This window comes from Cuculus canorus, chromosome 1 (assembly GCF_017976375.1).
Source record: "Cuculus canorus isolate bCucCan1 chromosome 1, bCucCan1.pri, whole genome shotgun sequence".
Classification (NCBI taxonomy): Eukaryota; Metazoa; Chordata; class Aves; order Cuculiformes; family Cuculidae; genus Cuculus; species Cuculus canorus.
In genome coordinates this window covers 68,965,338-68,981,099 of record NC_071401.1, presented here as the reverse complement: position 1 = coordinate 68,981,099, position 15,762 = coordinate 68,965,338, and the positions used below count along the sequence as shown (strand labels likewise).

Below are 15,762 nucleotides of genomic sequence, written 5' to 3'. Positions count from 1 at the left end.
GGCTTCCCTGAAAATGAACACTGTGTAGAAAAGCTGATCAAACTCTAGCAGTTTTGAGCAGCCAGGACAAAGGATTTGTTTATATCTGTGACTTCTTTTGAGTGTTGTGGGATTTTTTTCTTATAAATATCAATTTGGGTTTTTTTTTTTCTTTCTTATTTTTTTTACAGGGGGGTGAGGAGAGGGACAAAACCTTGCCAGAATCTTCCAGAAGAAGGAAATAGATATTTATAATTAACTGAATGAATGGAATTGTAATACTATTGCATCACTAGAGACGAAAGAATAGGGAACGTTGTGTGTGTATACTTTCTGCTTTTATAGTTTCCCTAACATACTTAGTGTTTTCTGTTGCTGTTTTTATGGAAAGTATGATTTAGTTGTGATGTTGTAGGATTTAGTTTTAGATAGCCCTGCAAAGAGCAGGGAATTGGACTTGGATCCTTATGGGACCTTTCCAACTAGAGATATGCTATCATTCTGTTATATTTCTAAGTATATGTTTCATCTAGTTGCAAACTTGTGTCTAATTTAATGGCCTTTTTGAATGTATCATTTTTAAGTTGTATGGAGCTTCAGATTGGTATATAGTGCAAAAACTGAAATGTAATGTTTTGCATTATAGGTACAAGAACTATAGAAGTCCATTCTAGAAATTGAAAGGACAAGTTTCTGCAACTCTGGAAAGATATGGTATGTTTATGGTTTCATTTATATTGTGTGAATGCTAATAATTATAGTAATAAATAATTATACTTTTGTTCCCTGATTAAAAAAAAGGTTAGAAATAAATTCAGTAAGAAACAAATTAATTTTTCCTGTATTTTTTTACTGCAATGTCTGTTACTCATACATCTCTAGAAAACTGAGCTATTTGATTTTTCTTGGAGAAAATAGATATTGATGACACAACATTGATTAATTCCCTTTTAATTTGTTTTTCAAGCTCAGATTAGACAGCTACCATCCATCTATTTTTTTTCCATGGATTGGATAAGAATCGGTGCTGTTTCTGAAAATCTGAAAAATTTTTTTTTTTTTTTTTTTTACTTGCTGCTGAGCATGTTTATAGTGAGGCTTATACAGTTTTTAGATATGACTTGAAAAAATAAGTTGAGAACTACTAGAAAACTTAAACATCAGTGTAAGTCAAATTTGCAAATTGAAATGCAGGAAATGCAGAAATGTAACCTTTGTTGGCAATGTTAACATGAGCACAGGGCAGGTGGTATCTCTTCTTGTCTAGGCTCTTAAATGTCCAGCCAGCTTAAAAATACGTACATGTATTACAGTAAGGTTGGAACCTTAACTTGTAGTTATTTTAACTGCCATTTTATAACTTCATTGTGGTGTGGTCCTGTGGAGGTATATGGCAGTACGGAATAACTGCACCACTCTGTAGTGTCTCAAGTTGTGTAGTTCCGCAACTTGGTACACAGAAAATTTTTGAAACTTTTTCATTGCTGCATTCAGAAAAACAATAATTGTTCAAGTTCATTTTTCTACTATATTAAATAGGTCTGTTCGTTCATGTATAAAATTGTAGTTAGCTACTTCAACAACTGCTTCTAAGTTGTGTGTGCTTTTTTTAACTACTTAAATGTGGAGAAAAACTCAGTAATTGCTGATGAGTTTTAATGCTGTGTGTTTGTCTAGACTTTTCTTTTGAAGATACTTAACAGGAGAACATATTTATAGTTGTGAAATCTCAACCTTGCAGGATTGTTGAGTGTCTTTTTTTTTTTTTCCTTGTTTAAATTCTGTTTTGTAGGAAGATATAGACGGGGGCTTATATGATTGATTCTGAGCTGAAACTTTAAATATTATGTGTGCTAATTAAAAACTGTAAATCTCTTAAAAATCTGTAACATTACATGATCACAATCCAGATGTTCCTGAAGTAATTTTATAGATTGGTCCTTCACTCTAACAGGCATCTGGCAGGTAGTGTGTATCCATTTTTGCACCCACAGCACCACTGGGACCACCCACCTGCTTCTTGCTCTCCAGTTTCAATACCAGTTGTGTGTATGATGGCTCTTCAAACTTAAGCTGTTATTTCTTTATGCCATTATTTCTGGGACTGCTTTTTTCTGAATGTTTAACTGCTTGCCACTTTATGCATAGAGTCTTTGTAATGGTATGTGCCTTATAAATTGATGAAGAATTCCCCTCTAATCCCCCACAACTTGAGAAATGAACTAATGGAACATCAGAAAAGCTGAATATTATGCTACAGATTTGCATGATTGCTTGGTCTTAGTATAAAATGTATTTAAATAAACCTGCTGATCTCACTGAAGAACTTGGTGAACAGAAATGTACTTCACGTGGAAGGCTATGTAAAAGATGGGTGGCAAAAGGAGGCAAAATAATAAAGCACAAGCAAAAGGATGGTTGGAATAAAAGTTTAAATATTAAAGCTGAGGTGAAGCTGTAAATCTTACCTGTTTGGAAAATAACTTGATACCTAGGGAGTAAAAGGAGAGCTACTAAAAGAAATTTAAATAGATGGTTGGATTTCACCTCCTGATGTGGGAAGGGCTTTCCATTCATAACTGTATATCATTTTGGAGGGAGCCTGAAGTAGCAGGCATAACCAAGAGGTTCTGCTGCAAAAAATGTGTGTATACTGAAAGAAAAATCAGCTGTGGTCTAAGTGAAAAATGCGGAGACTAAAGATAATTTCAGATCTTTCTGTCTTATTACAAAGGTTAATAAAGTATGTCTATGATATTACTGGAATATCAAACCAAAAACAGATATTGAAGGGAAAATCTAGTATCAAAAGTTGTAGGAGCAGTTGTAGAAAATGAGAATAATGCACAGACTTTTAGCTTTGGGACAGGGGAGGGACTGGGAGCAAATACTAGACTTTTTTTCTGTTACTGTGTGGTTTGTGAGTATATACACCAAAGCAAAGTATACAGCTATTATAGGATGAAGCTTTTACATAAATCTTCAGTTGATCTCTGGATATTGAGGTGCACCAAATTCTAGGTTTGTTTCACTCAGGGACTTGTGTAAATTCTAGAATGGCACCAGCTTTAATTTGAAGATAGTAATACTGGTCCCATACTGGAACCAATACTGTTTAATTTTCATTGATAATATACACAGTGAGATTAACTGCACTCTCAACAAGTTTGCGGGTAACACCAAGCTGAGGGGTGCAGTTGACAGGATGTTATCCATAGGGACCTGGACAAGCTGGAGAAGTGGGCCTGTGCAAACCTCATGAGGTCCTACACCTGGGTCAGGGCAATCTGTGCTTTCAATACAGGCTGGGGAATGATGTGATTGAGAGCGGCCCTGTGGAGAAGGATTTGGGGGTGCTGATTGATCAGAAGCTTGACATGAGCCAGCAGTGTGCACTCACAAGCCAGAAGGCCAACTGTATCCCGGGCCACATCAAAGGTAGCATAGGCTGCAGATTGAGGGAGGTGATTCAGCCCCTCTACTCTGCTCTTGTGAGACCTCATCTGGAGTATTGTGTCCAGTTCTGGAATCTTCAACATAAGAAGGATGTGGAGCTGTTGGAACTGGTCCAGAGGAGGGCCACAAAGATGATCACAGGGCTCGAACACCTCTGCTGTGAGGACAGACTGAGAGAGTTGGGATTATTTAGCCTGGAGAAGAGGCTCTAAAGAGACCTTGTAGCAACCTTCCAGTACCTGAAGGGGGCCTACAGCGAAAGCTGGAAAGGGCCTTTTTCAAGAGCATGTAGTGATAGGCAAGGGGGAATGGCCTTAAATTGAAAGAGAGTAGCTTTAGGTTAGATATTAGAAGGAAATTGTACAGTACAAGAGTGGTTAGCCACTGGAACAGATTGCTTGGGGAAGTTGTGGATGCCCCCTCCGCAGAGGTGTTCAAGACCAGGTTGGATGGGGCCTTGGGCAGCCTGATCTGGTGGGAGGTGTCCCTGCCCATGGCAGGGGGGTTGAAACTGGATGAGCTTCAAACTCCCTTCCACCCCAAACTATTGTATGAGTCTATGAAATTCAGATCTCCACCTCAAAATAATTTATTTAAGCTTTAATTGTCTGATTTGAATTTGTCTACCTTCAGTTTCTAATCGTGGGGATTTTTATGCTTTCTTCTAATTGGGCAATCATTTTTATGCATTCTTTCTGTGTTTCTTGCAGTATCCATATTAATTAGATTGATTAACTTTGAACTCTTCCCAGTATCTAATCACAAGGCACTTCCACCTGTCTTCATTCTGTCTTTGTGTGTCTCTTCTGGTACTTCTGGAGTACTTTCAAAGAATATTGAATAATTGCAGAACTGATCTCAGGTTTTGAACATGTCCAAAGTACTTTGTGCAGATGAACAGACACTTTTTGGGGAACCCTTTATGAGTCATATCTGTCATTCTGACTGTAATAGTGGGGCCATGTCTGCGTTTGCTCATCAGTTGTGACTGCCTTAGTCACTTTAGGTTGGCATTTTCCAGGAGAGGACCTAATTCTTTTGATCTTCTATGCAATTTTTATTTGTTGTTATTAGCTGAGTGGCTTGATTTACTAGGTGTGGCGGGGCAAAGTATATGGATGCCCTAGTACTGGGTTTTTTTTCAGATCTGCTAGGATTTATTTAATCAGGCTTTATTAGTGGCTGTTTTACTTCAGGATCATTGATAATTCAAGCTACTATTAGTTGCATGAAGAAAACTTCTGGAATCTTACGTGTTTTCATGTTTTCTGTGTTGGAATCCACATACAGTCAGCAAAAGCAGTTTATGTTTCCAACTTTAATAAGAAATTGTCTCACACGTGCCTATTACACTATTAGCTTTTATTTTCTTTTATGCAAGTGAAGGTTAAGATTGAACTTAGGGAGTTGATGACTGTTGTACAGTTTCCTCCAGAACACTTGAATCAATCTCAAGTTATAAAAGGCCAGTTTTCTTATTAGTTGTCAGTTCCTTTTTTAACTGGTAAGCTAGCTGGGGTAGTTCTTGACAGGTGGTTATTTTTAATTAAACAATTCAAATTCTGGCACTGGAAGGTAAGGGAGATTATGGTGATACTGCGTACAGCTTGATCACCCATGTTTTCATTAGATCATCTATCAAAAAGATAATCTTTAAAAAAATTGTATCAAAGATTATTCGAGTGCATACTGTAAAGTTCTTCTGTAAAGGAAACTTAACTTCTTAGAAATGCCACCTCCCAGGGCAACCATCGTTAAATAATGTTAATAAGAAGTCATAGTTCTTTTTTAAAAAAGAAAAGTGTTCCTTCTTTCAGGAATCTTTGTCGACCTCAGATACTGGGTGCCATCTGGCAGATTGTTGTGCTGTCACAAGAAGTGAACAGCAAATTACACAAGGAAAGTAGTGGGTATAGGAAATCCATGTGCATGACAACTTTCAGTTAAGCAATTTGTAGCTGAAAGTTCTTTGGCTTTCTTTTTGATTGCTGACAAATAGGTACTTATGTTCTCCATGGTGTGGCTTTAGATTCTGTACGTTAAAGCTATGAGCCTCTTCTTAGGTCATGTTTTTGATTCCAGACTTTCAAGGTTAAATGAAATATGCAAGCTCATCAAGAAGTTGCTTTTAGCCTCTCTTGATGCATCTGAATGTTATTTCTGACTTCTTGCTCTTTCACTCATTTATTGTTTACTTCATCTCTCTTTTTAAGTTGACGGGAACATTCTTTTCAGAAAACTTGTGCTTTCGCCACCTTGGAGATTTGAGTGTTGTCTCAAACTACTGCATAAACATTATTTATCCTGTTCCTTCTTGATGAGGGCTAGCTACTCCATGCCACGCAAGGTTCTTCAGAGATATTGTTTGAGGGCAAATTGATCTTGTATATTATTTTGCTAATTATAATAGGAGTTGTTACAGTCCTGGCTGAAGCTGCCTCCTGTAAATAGTCACTAGGCAGATACAGATGTGTCTGTCCTGGAACCTGCCCAGTTCTAAAGAGCCATCTCAGGTTTCTCGGACATACTCCACAGGCACAAATTCTGTGTGATACCCTCAGCTGCTCTGTGTGTCTGTGAAAGCCTAGGCTTTAAGCCATGCTAATTAGGACAGTGAAGACCAGAGAAACCTATTTGAGTAATAAGAGTAAATACATGCTCTGGGGCTGCTGTTTCTACCTTCTGGAAGGTAAGTTACCTCCAGAGGGGTTTTTTGTAAAGGAATTCCTGTGACAGAAAAGCATTTGGTTTAGGTCAGTTTCCTGTTCTTCATAATTCCCTTTTCCAAGATGTTAGTCTGTTTATCAGTGTGGTTTTCCCTTCCTGATCAAGTAGTGTTCTTTGACTGTCTTACCATTGGGGTTTTTTTCTGCGTTGTTTGGGTTCAGCAGTCAAACTGTCCTTTGTTCAAACTAGATTCAGGTGGCAGTCTCCTTCACCACCCACCCCATGTTTCAACATCATGGTCTCTTTGCCAGCAGACAGTACTCTGCTGATATGTGAATGAGTAAGGGTTTAGAAAAAAAAAAAACAAAACTTTCATCTGTGCTAGGGAATCTTTGCCAATCATATTCTGTCCCACAGGAGTGGTGGCAAGGATAGGTGGGGAAGGTAGGACTAGGATCAGAGGGAGATAGAAGGGAAAATAATTCATTAAGATTTCTTGCATCTGAATTGTAGAGAAGTAGCATGGGATTTTTAGGCTCAAATGCAGTAACTCTAGTTTTAAGGTATATAGTAGTAGACTAGAAATGCTGCAACTACCCAATTCAAATCTCTGGTCCATAAGAAACTCGTATTTCTAAGTACAAGTTTCGCTATAAAACTTAGATGAGTTAACTTCAGTTTGATAAGATTCATGCCAGTTTGCCTCTTTTCACAGAGCTGCTGTAGATACTATGTTTGGTGGTGTGTCTGACTAACAGTGTTGGATCCGTGTCAGGCCTGGGCACAAACTTATCTTGGCCATGATTGTGGAGCTGTCGCCTCAGTGTGTGTTCTTTAACACTCCAAAATCTGATGGTTTTTTAATCCAGCACCAACACCTTGTGTGTTCTGTCACTGTTGACAATCATCTTCATGACTTTTCTCTTCCCACATGAAACAACCTCAGAAAACCCTGTTTTGTTAAGGTTCCTGTAAGCCTGTTGTTCTAACATGCCTTCCTTTGAATGGAATACTGCTGTAATGAGCGTTTGCCCATAGTTTAGGTGATATGGGACACAAGTCTAGGTAGAGGAATGATTGATTCAGCGCACTTCAGAATGTGAACTGGTACTTCTGGCAGTCAGAATGCTAGTTTTCCAACCAAGAAAACATTAGAGAAGTACACCACTGTTCTCTTTGACCAGCATACTAAAGGTTTTGTGGTCAAAGAGCTAGAAAGAGTTTTAATTTCTAAATGCATGTTTGCAGAGACATTTCAAATCGGTTCAGAATGCAGCAAGAGTTTATTTTTAACTTTGCCTTAGAATAGGCATCTGTTTCTTCTTGCCCAAAAGTGGACATTGTCAGGTCTTAATCAGAAGCAATTTTTTAAGGCTTCTTAGTTTTGCATCAGCATCTTGGTTTTTGCTGTTTGCTTTTCTTTACAGCTGATGGTAAGAAAACATTAATTTGAAAACTTTTACCATTTGTCAGTTTTATTCCTTGTACTGTATTCCTGGCATTGACTCTTAAACTTTGACAATTTACACCTGTAAAGCATAGGTGCTAGAGAACTTTTAGTTTGGAGGTTTTTGGTAGCTGTCTTCTTTTTTACTTATGTCAACTGCACTTGTGCTTAGATGAGAAGATTAAGATATTACTGATGCTAAATAATTAAATGGCACTTTTCCTACCTCAGGGAGCATACCTGATAAAACTAATAAGCGTCTTTCTGAAGCTAATACAAATTTTGTTCCATTGCAAAGTGTGTAGTAGAATGGCAAAAATCAGCAGCTTTTCTGACAAACTTCAGATAATCATGGGCCTTGCTAACTGATCAGTGATTTTTGTATCTTTGACAAGTCAACAGATACAAATTAGTATTAAAAATGCTTGATTGCTCTTCAAACCTGAGCATTACTGAAAGACCCTTGTAATAGCTTGGGCTGAAGCACAAAAGCTTTCTTTACTGAAACATTTAAAGCTGTCTGATATGCTTGCTCTCTTAGTATCTGCACCTGACGGTGATGACTGTGGGTGTTGCAGCTCTTTGAGGGTGTGCCCTCAATAGCTCACTAGCCTTTGTGCACCTGGCTTCTGTATGAGGCTTCTGCTGCATGGCAACTTACAAATGTGGGGTTTCATCTGGGTTGGAGTTACAGGAATGAATTTCTCTAATTCATTCTCTGAATCTGAGACAGAGGCTTGTCTTCATAGCTACTGGCTGTTTCAAAGTAAGATACCTTTTTATTTACTAAACACAGTAATAACATTTCAATTTTAATCAAGACTTTATATTAACAAAAAGTGAATAATGCTGTTTGTGATCTGACTCTCCATCAGAGGCCTTTTTCTTTACAGTTGTCCAGTGCACCTAGGAGCTTGGGTGGGAGAAAATGGGGTGAATTGAGTGTTGAGGGCTGTGTTTGGAAATATTTAATCAGTTAACTTTAGTTTAGAGTAGATAATAGCAGTAGGTAAGAGACTAACTGGTTCCTTTTCAGCCATGGAAGTAATCAGCTGGGGTGGTCCCAGGGCGCTCTGGGCAGGAGTATTGCTGAGTGATCATTGGCTGCCAACTGCATGACAAATAAAGGACCAACCCTTCAATTTATACCAGTGGAGCCAGATCACAGGAAACAATTGACAGGTAAAATACACTTTTGAAAATTTAAGGGAGAGGAGAGAGTATATATGGTGTAAATGGAGCAAAGAACCTAAAAGATTGGCCACAGATAGCAAAGGTAGCTTCTCTGAAACTTTTACATAGCTTTAGCTTACTTCATTTAGGGGAGTAGCATGCAGCAAAGTGCAAGTTACACATTACTCCCCCTGGAAACACAGAGCCTTATTAGGAACAAGTATTAATTGAGCTGTAGTAGAGAAACAACTAATGGAATGTTATTGTGGTTAGAAATTTCAGTTCATATTTATGCACGTGCTTCCAAATTTTGTTTTCTTGTTGCCTTGATCAGTGCTTTCCACTGGTCCAAGAAATGGGGTTTGGTTTTGCTTGTTTTTTTTTTTTTTTCTTAGAAAGGCTAAAAATATTTTCAAGTTTACCAGTTAAGCGTACTGTGGTCAATTACTTTAGAAGTCTTAGAATGCCATTCAAAAATGAACTAATTTTTGTGCAGTAGGTATTAATATTACAGATAAAGCAGTGCTTAGCATCAATATTTTTCTTCTGGTTTATAGTTTTTATTTAGTGGGCTGGCTGGAAATAATTTCTAAGGACTTTTAACTAAATTATTTTTACTTATTTAGAGTTGTTAAGCTTATGCTTATCCCAGCGTGATACAGGACTGGTCTGACAACTCATTTTTAATCAGTGACTCTAAACTGTGATCACCCTGATGTCACCGAATGGCCACAGCTTGTAAAAGGTAAGCATAGAGCTTATGGTGTTGTTTCTCAGGATTGTTTTTGGTATAATGTTTATTTCTAAAGTATTTTAATTTGTATGGCTTGGAATTACTTCTATAAATAGTATTAAGGTATATTGTTTGTTTAATATGTAAGTCATCTGGCAAAGTTGACTTATCCTTCTGCTTAGAGTGATTTCAAAGTTCCCTTAGCTTGTCCCTGAACACTTCTTAAAATACAGGCATTGTGGTGCTCCGTGGTATCCATCTTAAGAGCAATACAATCACTTAAAAGTCTCTGGTAGTTTTTACTGTCGTGCTGAAATTCTGTATAAATTGTTTAGCATACTTATTTAAGCAGCTTGTTAAATTCTTTTAAAGTATTTGTCCACGAGACTTGATGATGTTAAAATTTGTAGGCTTGCATACCTTTACTTTTCTCTCCTGTGGAGGCATAGCGGAGGTAAAAGGAGTGGCTTGCAGAATGGAGAAGTTGCTCCCTCTGTTATTGGAAGAGAGCCACCATTTGAATTTGCTAGCTCATACTGCAGTATTCAGATTAGTTTGTGTCTTGTGATCAGTATCTACAATCTAATTCAAAGCTGAAATTTGTAAGAGCATTTGCTCTGAGATTTCCTCTGAACAGAACTCTTGTTTCAGATTTTAAGCATGATGAAAGGACGCCTTGCCATACTATATAGTTGGCTTTCGGTACTGTTGCCTGCTCAGAGGAAAAACAAGGTATCTTGTTTGTAAACAATCTGGTATTGCAAAATAAATAGCTTCTCATCAAACAACTACAATTCTTGTAATTAGATTGATCTTCTATTTTATTTTAATGAGTAGTGAAAGCTCATTTTATGTGGTGCTCATGTTGTCATTTGAAACCTTTTACAATCTGGTCAATTAGTGCATTAATAGTTCTGCAAATCATACTTATGGTAGGTCTGTTCATGTTACAGAAAACAATAAGCTTGAACGAATTTGATCCCTGTTTTCTGTAGAACAACTTACCTTAGAGGACTGAACCTTTCTTGACTTGGCTAGGCGTATTTTTTCTGGACTTCCCTGAAATTTTGTCTTCTGTTATATTGTTTGTCTTATAGAAGAACCTTTTTTGTAGAATAGCATATGTTGAACCACAGTGTCTGTTCAAAGCCCAGGTAAAACTTACAAATTATAAGGATAGGAAAAGAATTTGGATATCCTGATAGCTATGTTTACATCTCTTTACTGTAGATCATCAGGCTACTTTTTTCACATGCGAAGTTTAGACGCGGAGTTTTTTTGTCGTTTTTCATACTGCTGTGTATTTTAAAGAATCAAAGTGATTGATGTTTTCTTTATGTTTTTTGTTATAACATCACTATTTCACATAGCAACTTTAAAAGCACTTCTCTTACCTAAAGCTTCATTGTGTTGTATTTCCTACGACTAGAACAAAGATAGCAGCCGCCTCAAAGAGCCTTCCAGGCTCTTTGCTATAAGTTTCTAAAGTCCTGGATGGGAATAGAAGAGCTAGCCATTATGGATATAAACACTCTTCTTTCCACTGCTGCTCAGGTTGTATGGCTTCTAGCACTTACTATTCATTTAGGTGAATAACTGGGAAAAAAATGAAATCCTTTCTCTCTGCTGAGTATGTAGTGACTTGTTTTTGTCACTGGAGTTGAAGGAAAATGACATTTTGATTTGTTTTACTCTTGAGTGTTATTTTGTCCACAACTATCTCATCAGTCCTGAACTTTCATGAGTACGGGAAACATCATTTGGAAGAATAAATAGAGATCAGATTTTGAGATAGGGCTGTTTTAATCTTGTTTTCCAGTTAAGCAGGTATTTGCAATTTAAGCATGAATGTAAAGTTAGTTGGATAGTAAGTTCATAATTCTGTCCCTGGTGTCAGTTAAATTTTATAACTTAGTGGAGTATAAACAAATAACTTCCTGTATTCTGCGTCATCTGTCACTGCACAGTATCCAGCTAGCCTAGGAATTTTAAGTTGTCTGCCAGAAATGCTTTCTAGGCAGTGGGTCTGTTACTGTAGTATAGTTTGGTAATATCCAGAAAGTTGCCAAGATCTCATGTGTCGGTAAAGCAAGTAAGATTTTAGTAGAGTTAGGAGGACAGTCCAGGCTTTAATAGGAGGGTCCATAGAACTAAGGTAGGACAATGAAATGTAGAAAAAAAGGAAATGTTTCAGGCTACAGGTGGAGACTTCCAACAGTGTTTAGAATAGTATAGATAGTCATATAGTAAGTAGAGACATTGAGAATTTCTCTTCCTATAAACAAAGATTTTCCTGGCAAAGCCTGCTTGGCTGTGCAAACTGAAGTCCCTTATCAGACTCTGAAACCTACAAAGTGAGTCCTGGTGGCAGATTTTAGCTCACTTCTCTTTTGAGATAGCTCTGTCATGAAAGACATTTTTGTTCATGTGAGCTACAGTTTCACTGTAATGGTTGTACTCTATTTCCATTCCTCACACAATACATCTAGCATGGCAGTTCTGGTCAGCTGTACCGAAATCTGTACCCAGGTGAAGGTTGGATAAGGTTCTTTGGGATATGATTTCAAGGCAGCTTAAGATGATTGAAATCAAAACTGCTGTATTTGTGCTGCTTTGTCTCCTTGCTCATCCAGCTACAAATTCTCGTCTGGCTACAAACTCATTGGGTAGGGGGAAGCCCTGAAAGGAAGGAATAAAAAAAAGAATAATTAAAAAGAAATATTAACTTCTTGAATCAGTGGTGGCATAAGGAAGATGATGGAGGGGATAACCAACTATAATTCAGCCTACTTAATATGGAACTATACTCCTTAAATATGCGAGTCTGTAAATTGAGAGGGTTGGTAAGCTGAATACAGGTGCTGCTTTTGTGTTCAAAAATACCAGTCAGTGACACCTAATTGTGAATATGACTAGCTGACCTGTTGGCTGGAAGGAAGAAGCAGAAAGCTGCCTTCAATGCTTCTGCTTTGTGAAATTTTTGTCCATAAGTTCAAGTAGAGAGACATGAAATTTGTTTTGAGATTCTGTTGAGACCTGCTTCTGAGCTGCTGTTTCTTAGAGTCCATCTATGCAGAGAATCTATTTGTAACAGTTGATAAACTTTGAGTATACGTTTTGGTTACAGAAGTGGTTATGAAGAATTAGCCCAGAACTGGTGTACTATGCAACTTGAATACAGAAGTACTGCCAGCAGAACTCTTTTTGCATACGCTGTGGGGAAAAAATGCTGTCCTCCTTAGAGAAATCTGGCTTAGTTATGTTGTCAAGTTTTATATTATAAACTGTCTTCTGGAGTTTCGTCAAACAAATTAAATGTGCAAGTGCATGTAAGTTGGTGCTTTTAGTGGCATCATCATCATTTTCACCTTCCTGAACTCTTCATATTGTAATGACTTTAAATTACAAACAATGCTTAAGGTTTTGTATCTGTATTTGCAGATCACCAGGAGAACCTCACTCTGAAAACATTGAAGCTAGCCGAATGTAAGTAATTGAGTGGATGAGTTTGATACATCTTTTTTAAAATGTTTTGAACATATGTCACAGTTACTCTTGCACCTGCTTGAAAAAAAAAAGCCAAAAGCTGAGTAGAACTGTGGGATCACCGATAAAAATTTCAAGTCAGTAGTTTGCTATGGAAAAATAATTTTAAGCCTCCATAGAAACTGTTGTTCTTTCTTTTTTGCTTCCCCTCTCCCCCACCCCAGAGGTGAATGGGTTGAAGGGGAAGTTCAGGGGTTTAATTTAATGTGAACCAGTAGATGGTAGCATAATACAGTGTCAGAAGTCTTCAAGCCTGTTTCAGATTTGACAGTAGGGCTGTGATTTCAACCTGCTGTTCACTAACATCTTGCATGGGTTTGAAAACACTTAGGTGCTAAGGCATAATACCTGCTATTACACATTGTGGCAGATGGATTGTGGAACTAAGAGAACAAAAAAACCCAAAAAAGTCTGACTTTATTTGTCAAACTTGCATACTGTTTACTTCTAGAAACAGAAATCTATCATTCTTTCACAAAACAGTATTCGTATAGCATTTTGCTCACAGTCCTGAACTTTGTTTTGGTCTGTCTTCGGTAGCCTAGAAGCAAGATTGTTGTAGGCCAAAATGTTCATTTTTATTTCAAATTCAAAAGGGTTTTAGGAATGAGGACCATTTGGGGAAAAAAAAAAAAAAGTTATTTGAGACTTTATTTTTTCTGTGAGTTAGCAAACAAAGTTTTGTGGTGTTTTTTTTTTTTCCTACCTATTCACTCTGTCCTGTTTTAGAACTCAGGCAGGGAAACCACAAACTGCTTTTCTGGCTTGTATTCCAAAATAATAGAGGGAGCATAGTCCAGTGGTTAATATACTGTGTGAGTCTTAGAAAGACCTGAGTTCATTCCTCTTCTGCCACAAACTTCTCTGACCTTAAACTATGTGCTCCACACCCTCCCCCCAGGTGGTACACACTGTGGGCTGGATGCCAGTTTCAGGATGTTTTGCAAGCTAGGGACATAGTGTGAGTTGCTCAAGGACTTCTCTCTTGTAGCTGCTCAGCTTGGGGAGGTGTAAAGGTGAAGTGAGCCCCCCTCCACATTGGACTGCACACCTAACCCTGAAAGTCATGAGAAGGAGACAAGGAACACTTTTCCCGTGTGTTTTTTAGCAACTCATTGCAGTTGAGCCTTTTCTTGTACTAGGAGGAGCACTTCTCTTGGGATGATAAATTTGATTTTCCCTCTCTCATGCCATCTGTTACAGAAATGCTGTCTAGTTGCTTTCTTTGGAATGCAGGTTGCTGGGATCCAGACCTGAGAGATGACTGGCTATTGCTATGTGAGCATTTGTTAGAGACAGAGGTTGCAGCACAAAACCTCTGCCATAGGCTCTTCTCCTGCTCCAGTAGCAGCCCCTGCTGTGTTTTGTTTTATTGTTCCTGCAGCAAGTTGTGTTGTGTTCTTTTGTTTCCCTGGCCTAGCCAAATGGGAAGTCAGGCTGTAGACTGGCTGTAGTCTACTCTGGATATTGTCAGTTGTACTGCTGCTTTCTGCATGTTTAAGGAAAAGATGTGTCAGAATCAAGGATCTTGACTGGTGGGGAAGCAAAGACTCTAAGAGTGTATGAGAAATCAGAAGGAAAAAGCAGTACAACTATTTTTCCTTCTAGCAGTTTGAAAGATTTTTCTGTGTGTGTTTTATCCTTCTTAAAATTGAACCTGAAAAAGTAATGTACAGTAGCAAACTATTCTGTGTGAAAGCTGAGTATTTTTTTTGTGCAAAATGATGATCAGCTTTGACTGTGTAAATTTTCAGGTATCTAATATAGATGTAAGTCAAGCTGTAGGGATTCACATACTTGAGTAGTAATTATACAGTATTAATGCACAGTGTACTTGCAAAACTAAATTTTTTAAAACTGTTTCACAATGTGATGTGTACATTACCTGTTACAGAGAATTTCTGCAATCCTGCTGCGTAGTTGCTCTTGCCACATAAGGTGGAATGGCAGGCTGGGTAATACAGTGTGACCTGAAAGCTTACTGTGTAGCTAAAATAGTTACTATGTTATTTGCATGCCTGTAATTTATTAGTAAATGCAAGGGCTTACACAAATGTTTTGCTATTTGCACAGTGAATGTTTAAGTTATTTTTTTTTCCTCTGTTTGCCTGATATAATTGCTTTATTGTTTCTTTGCATTGCAAAGCTTTATACCAAGAGCATAATCCCATATGTTTCACATGTCTGAATTAAAATAAATTAAAGAAATACTGACTCAGACTTTTAGGCAGCAAATTCTTCCATGGATAAGTCTTTTTTAATTCCTTTTAAATTACCAAGTTTTTTTTTTAAATTCTGGCTGTATGTGTGATGAATATCTTGGTGCTAGCTCAGAGTTAGGAGTCTTTTTTTTTTCCTTAACATTCACTCAAGTCTTTGAATTTTAAGGATCAACATTTTCTCCAGTCTGCTCCTCTCACAGATCTGCATTAATTTTCGGCTTCCAAGTAGTATAACTTTCTTAAAACCTCTTTTCACTAAATTACATAATTTTTAATTGTTTACTTTAATAATAACTTGATTTCTCAGTTCAGCTGTCTTTACTCATTGTATTGTACATTGCCATATATCAAAGCAAAAGTTTTCATGTTCTGATACGAGGGGTTGCTGTGCAGTCATCTCTCTTTCATTCTGTTTTGAGGATGAGATGCTTTGTAGTTTTGAAACTTCTCTCTCTTTAAAAGTCATTGAACACCCCATTTAAAGTGTTGTTACAGTTACACTTGATATGTAGTCATCTCATGTTGGAGTAGATTTAATA

General features: G+C 37.5%; 1 protein-coding gene across 6 annotated transcripts in view; it reads left to right on the top strand.

Moving 5' to 3' along the window:
- The window catches only part of UBE3A (ubiquitin protein ligase E3A), a 53,516-nt gene that overhangs the window by 8,146 nt on the left and 29,608 nt on the right, over positions 1-15,762 (top strand). For 3 of the 6 annotated variants that reach the window (XM_054085386.1, XM_054085309.1, XM_054085236.1), the window contains 4 exons: positions 626-693; positions 8,586-8,731; positions 9,349-9,467; positions 12,897-12,941. In XM_054085386.1, the coding sequence (XP_053941361.1) occupies positions 9,448-9,467; positions 12,897-12,941 (65 nt within the window). In that variant the 5' untranslated portion in view covers positions 626-693; positions 8,586-8,731; positions 9,349-9,447. Of the gene's footprint in view, positions 1-625; positions 694-8,585; positions 8,732-9,348; positions 9,468-10,106; positions 10,188-12,896; positions 12,942-15,762 lie in introns of all 6 variants that reach the window. The other 3 variants (XM_054085530.1, XM_054085449.1, XM_054085605.1) reach the window with 2 other exon arrangements.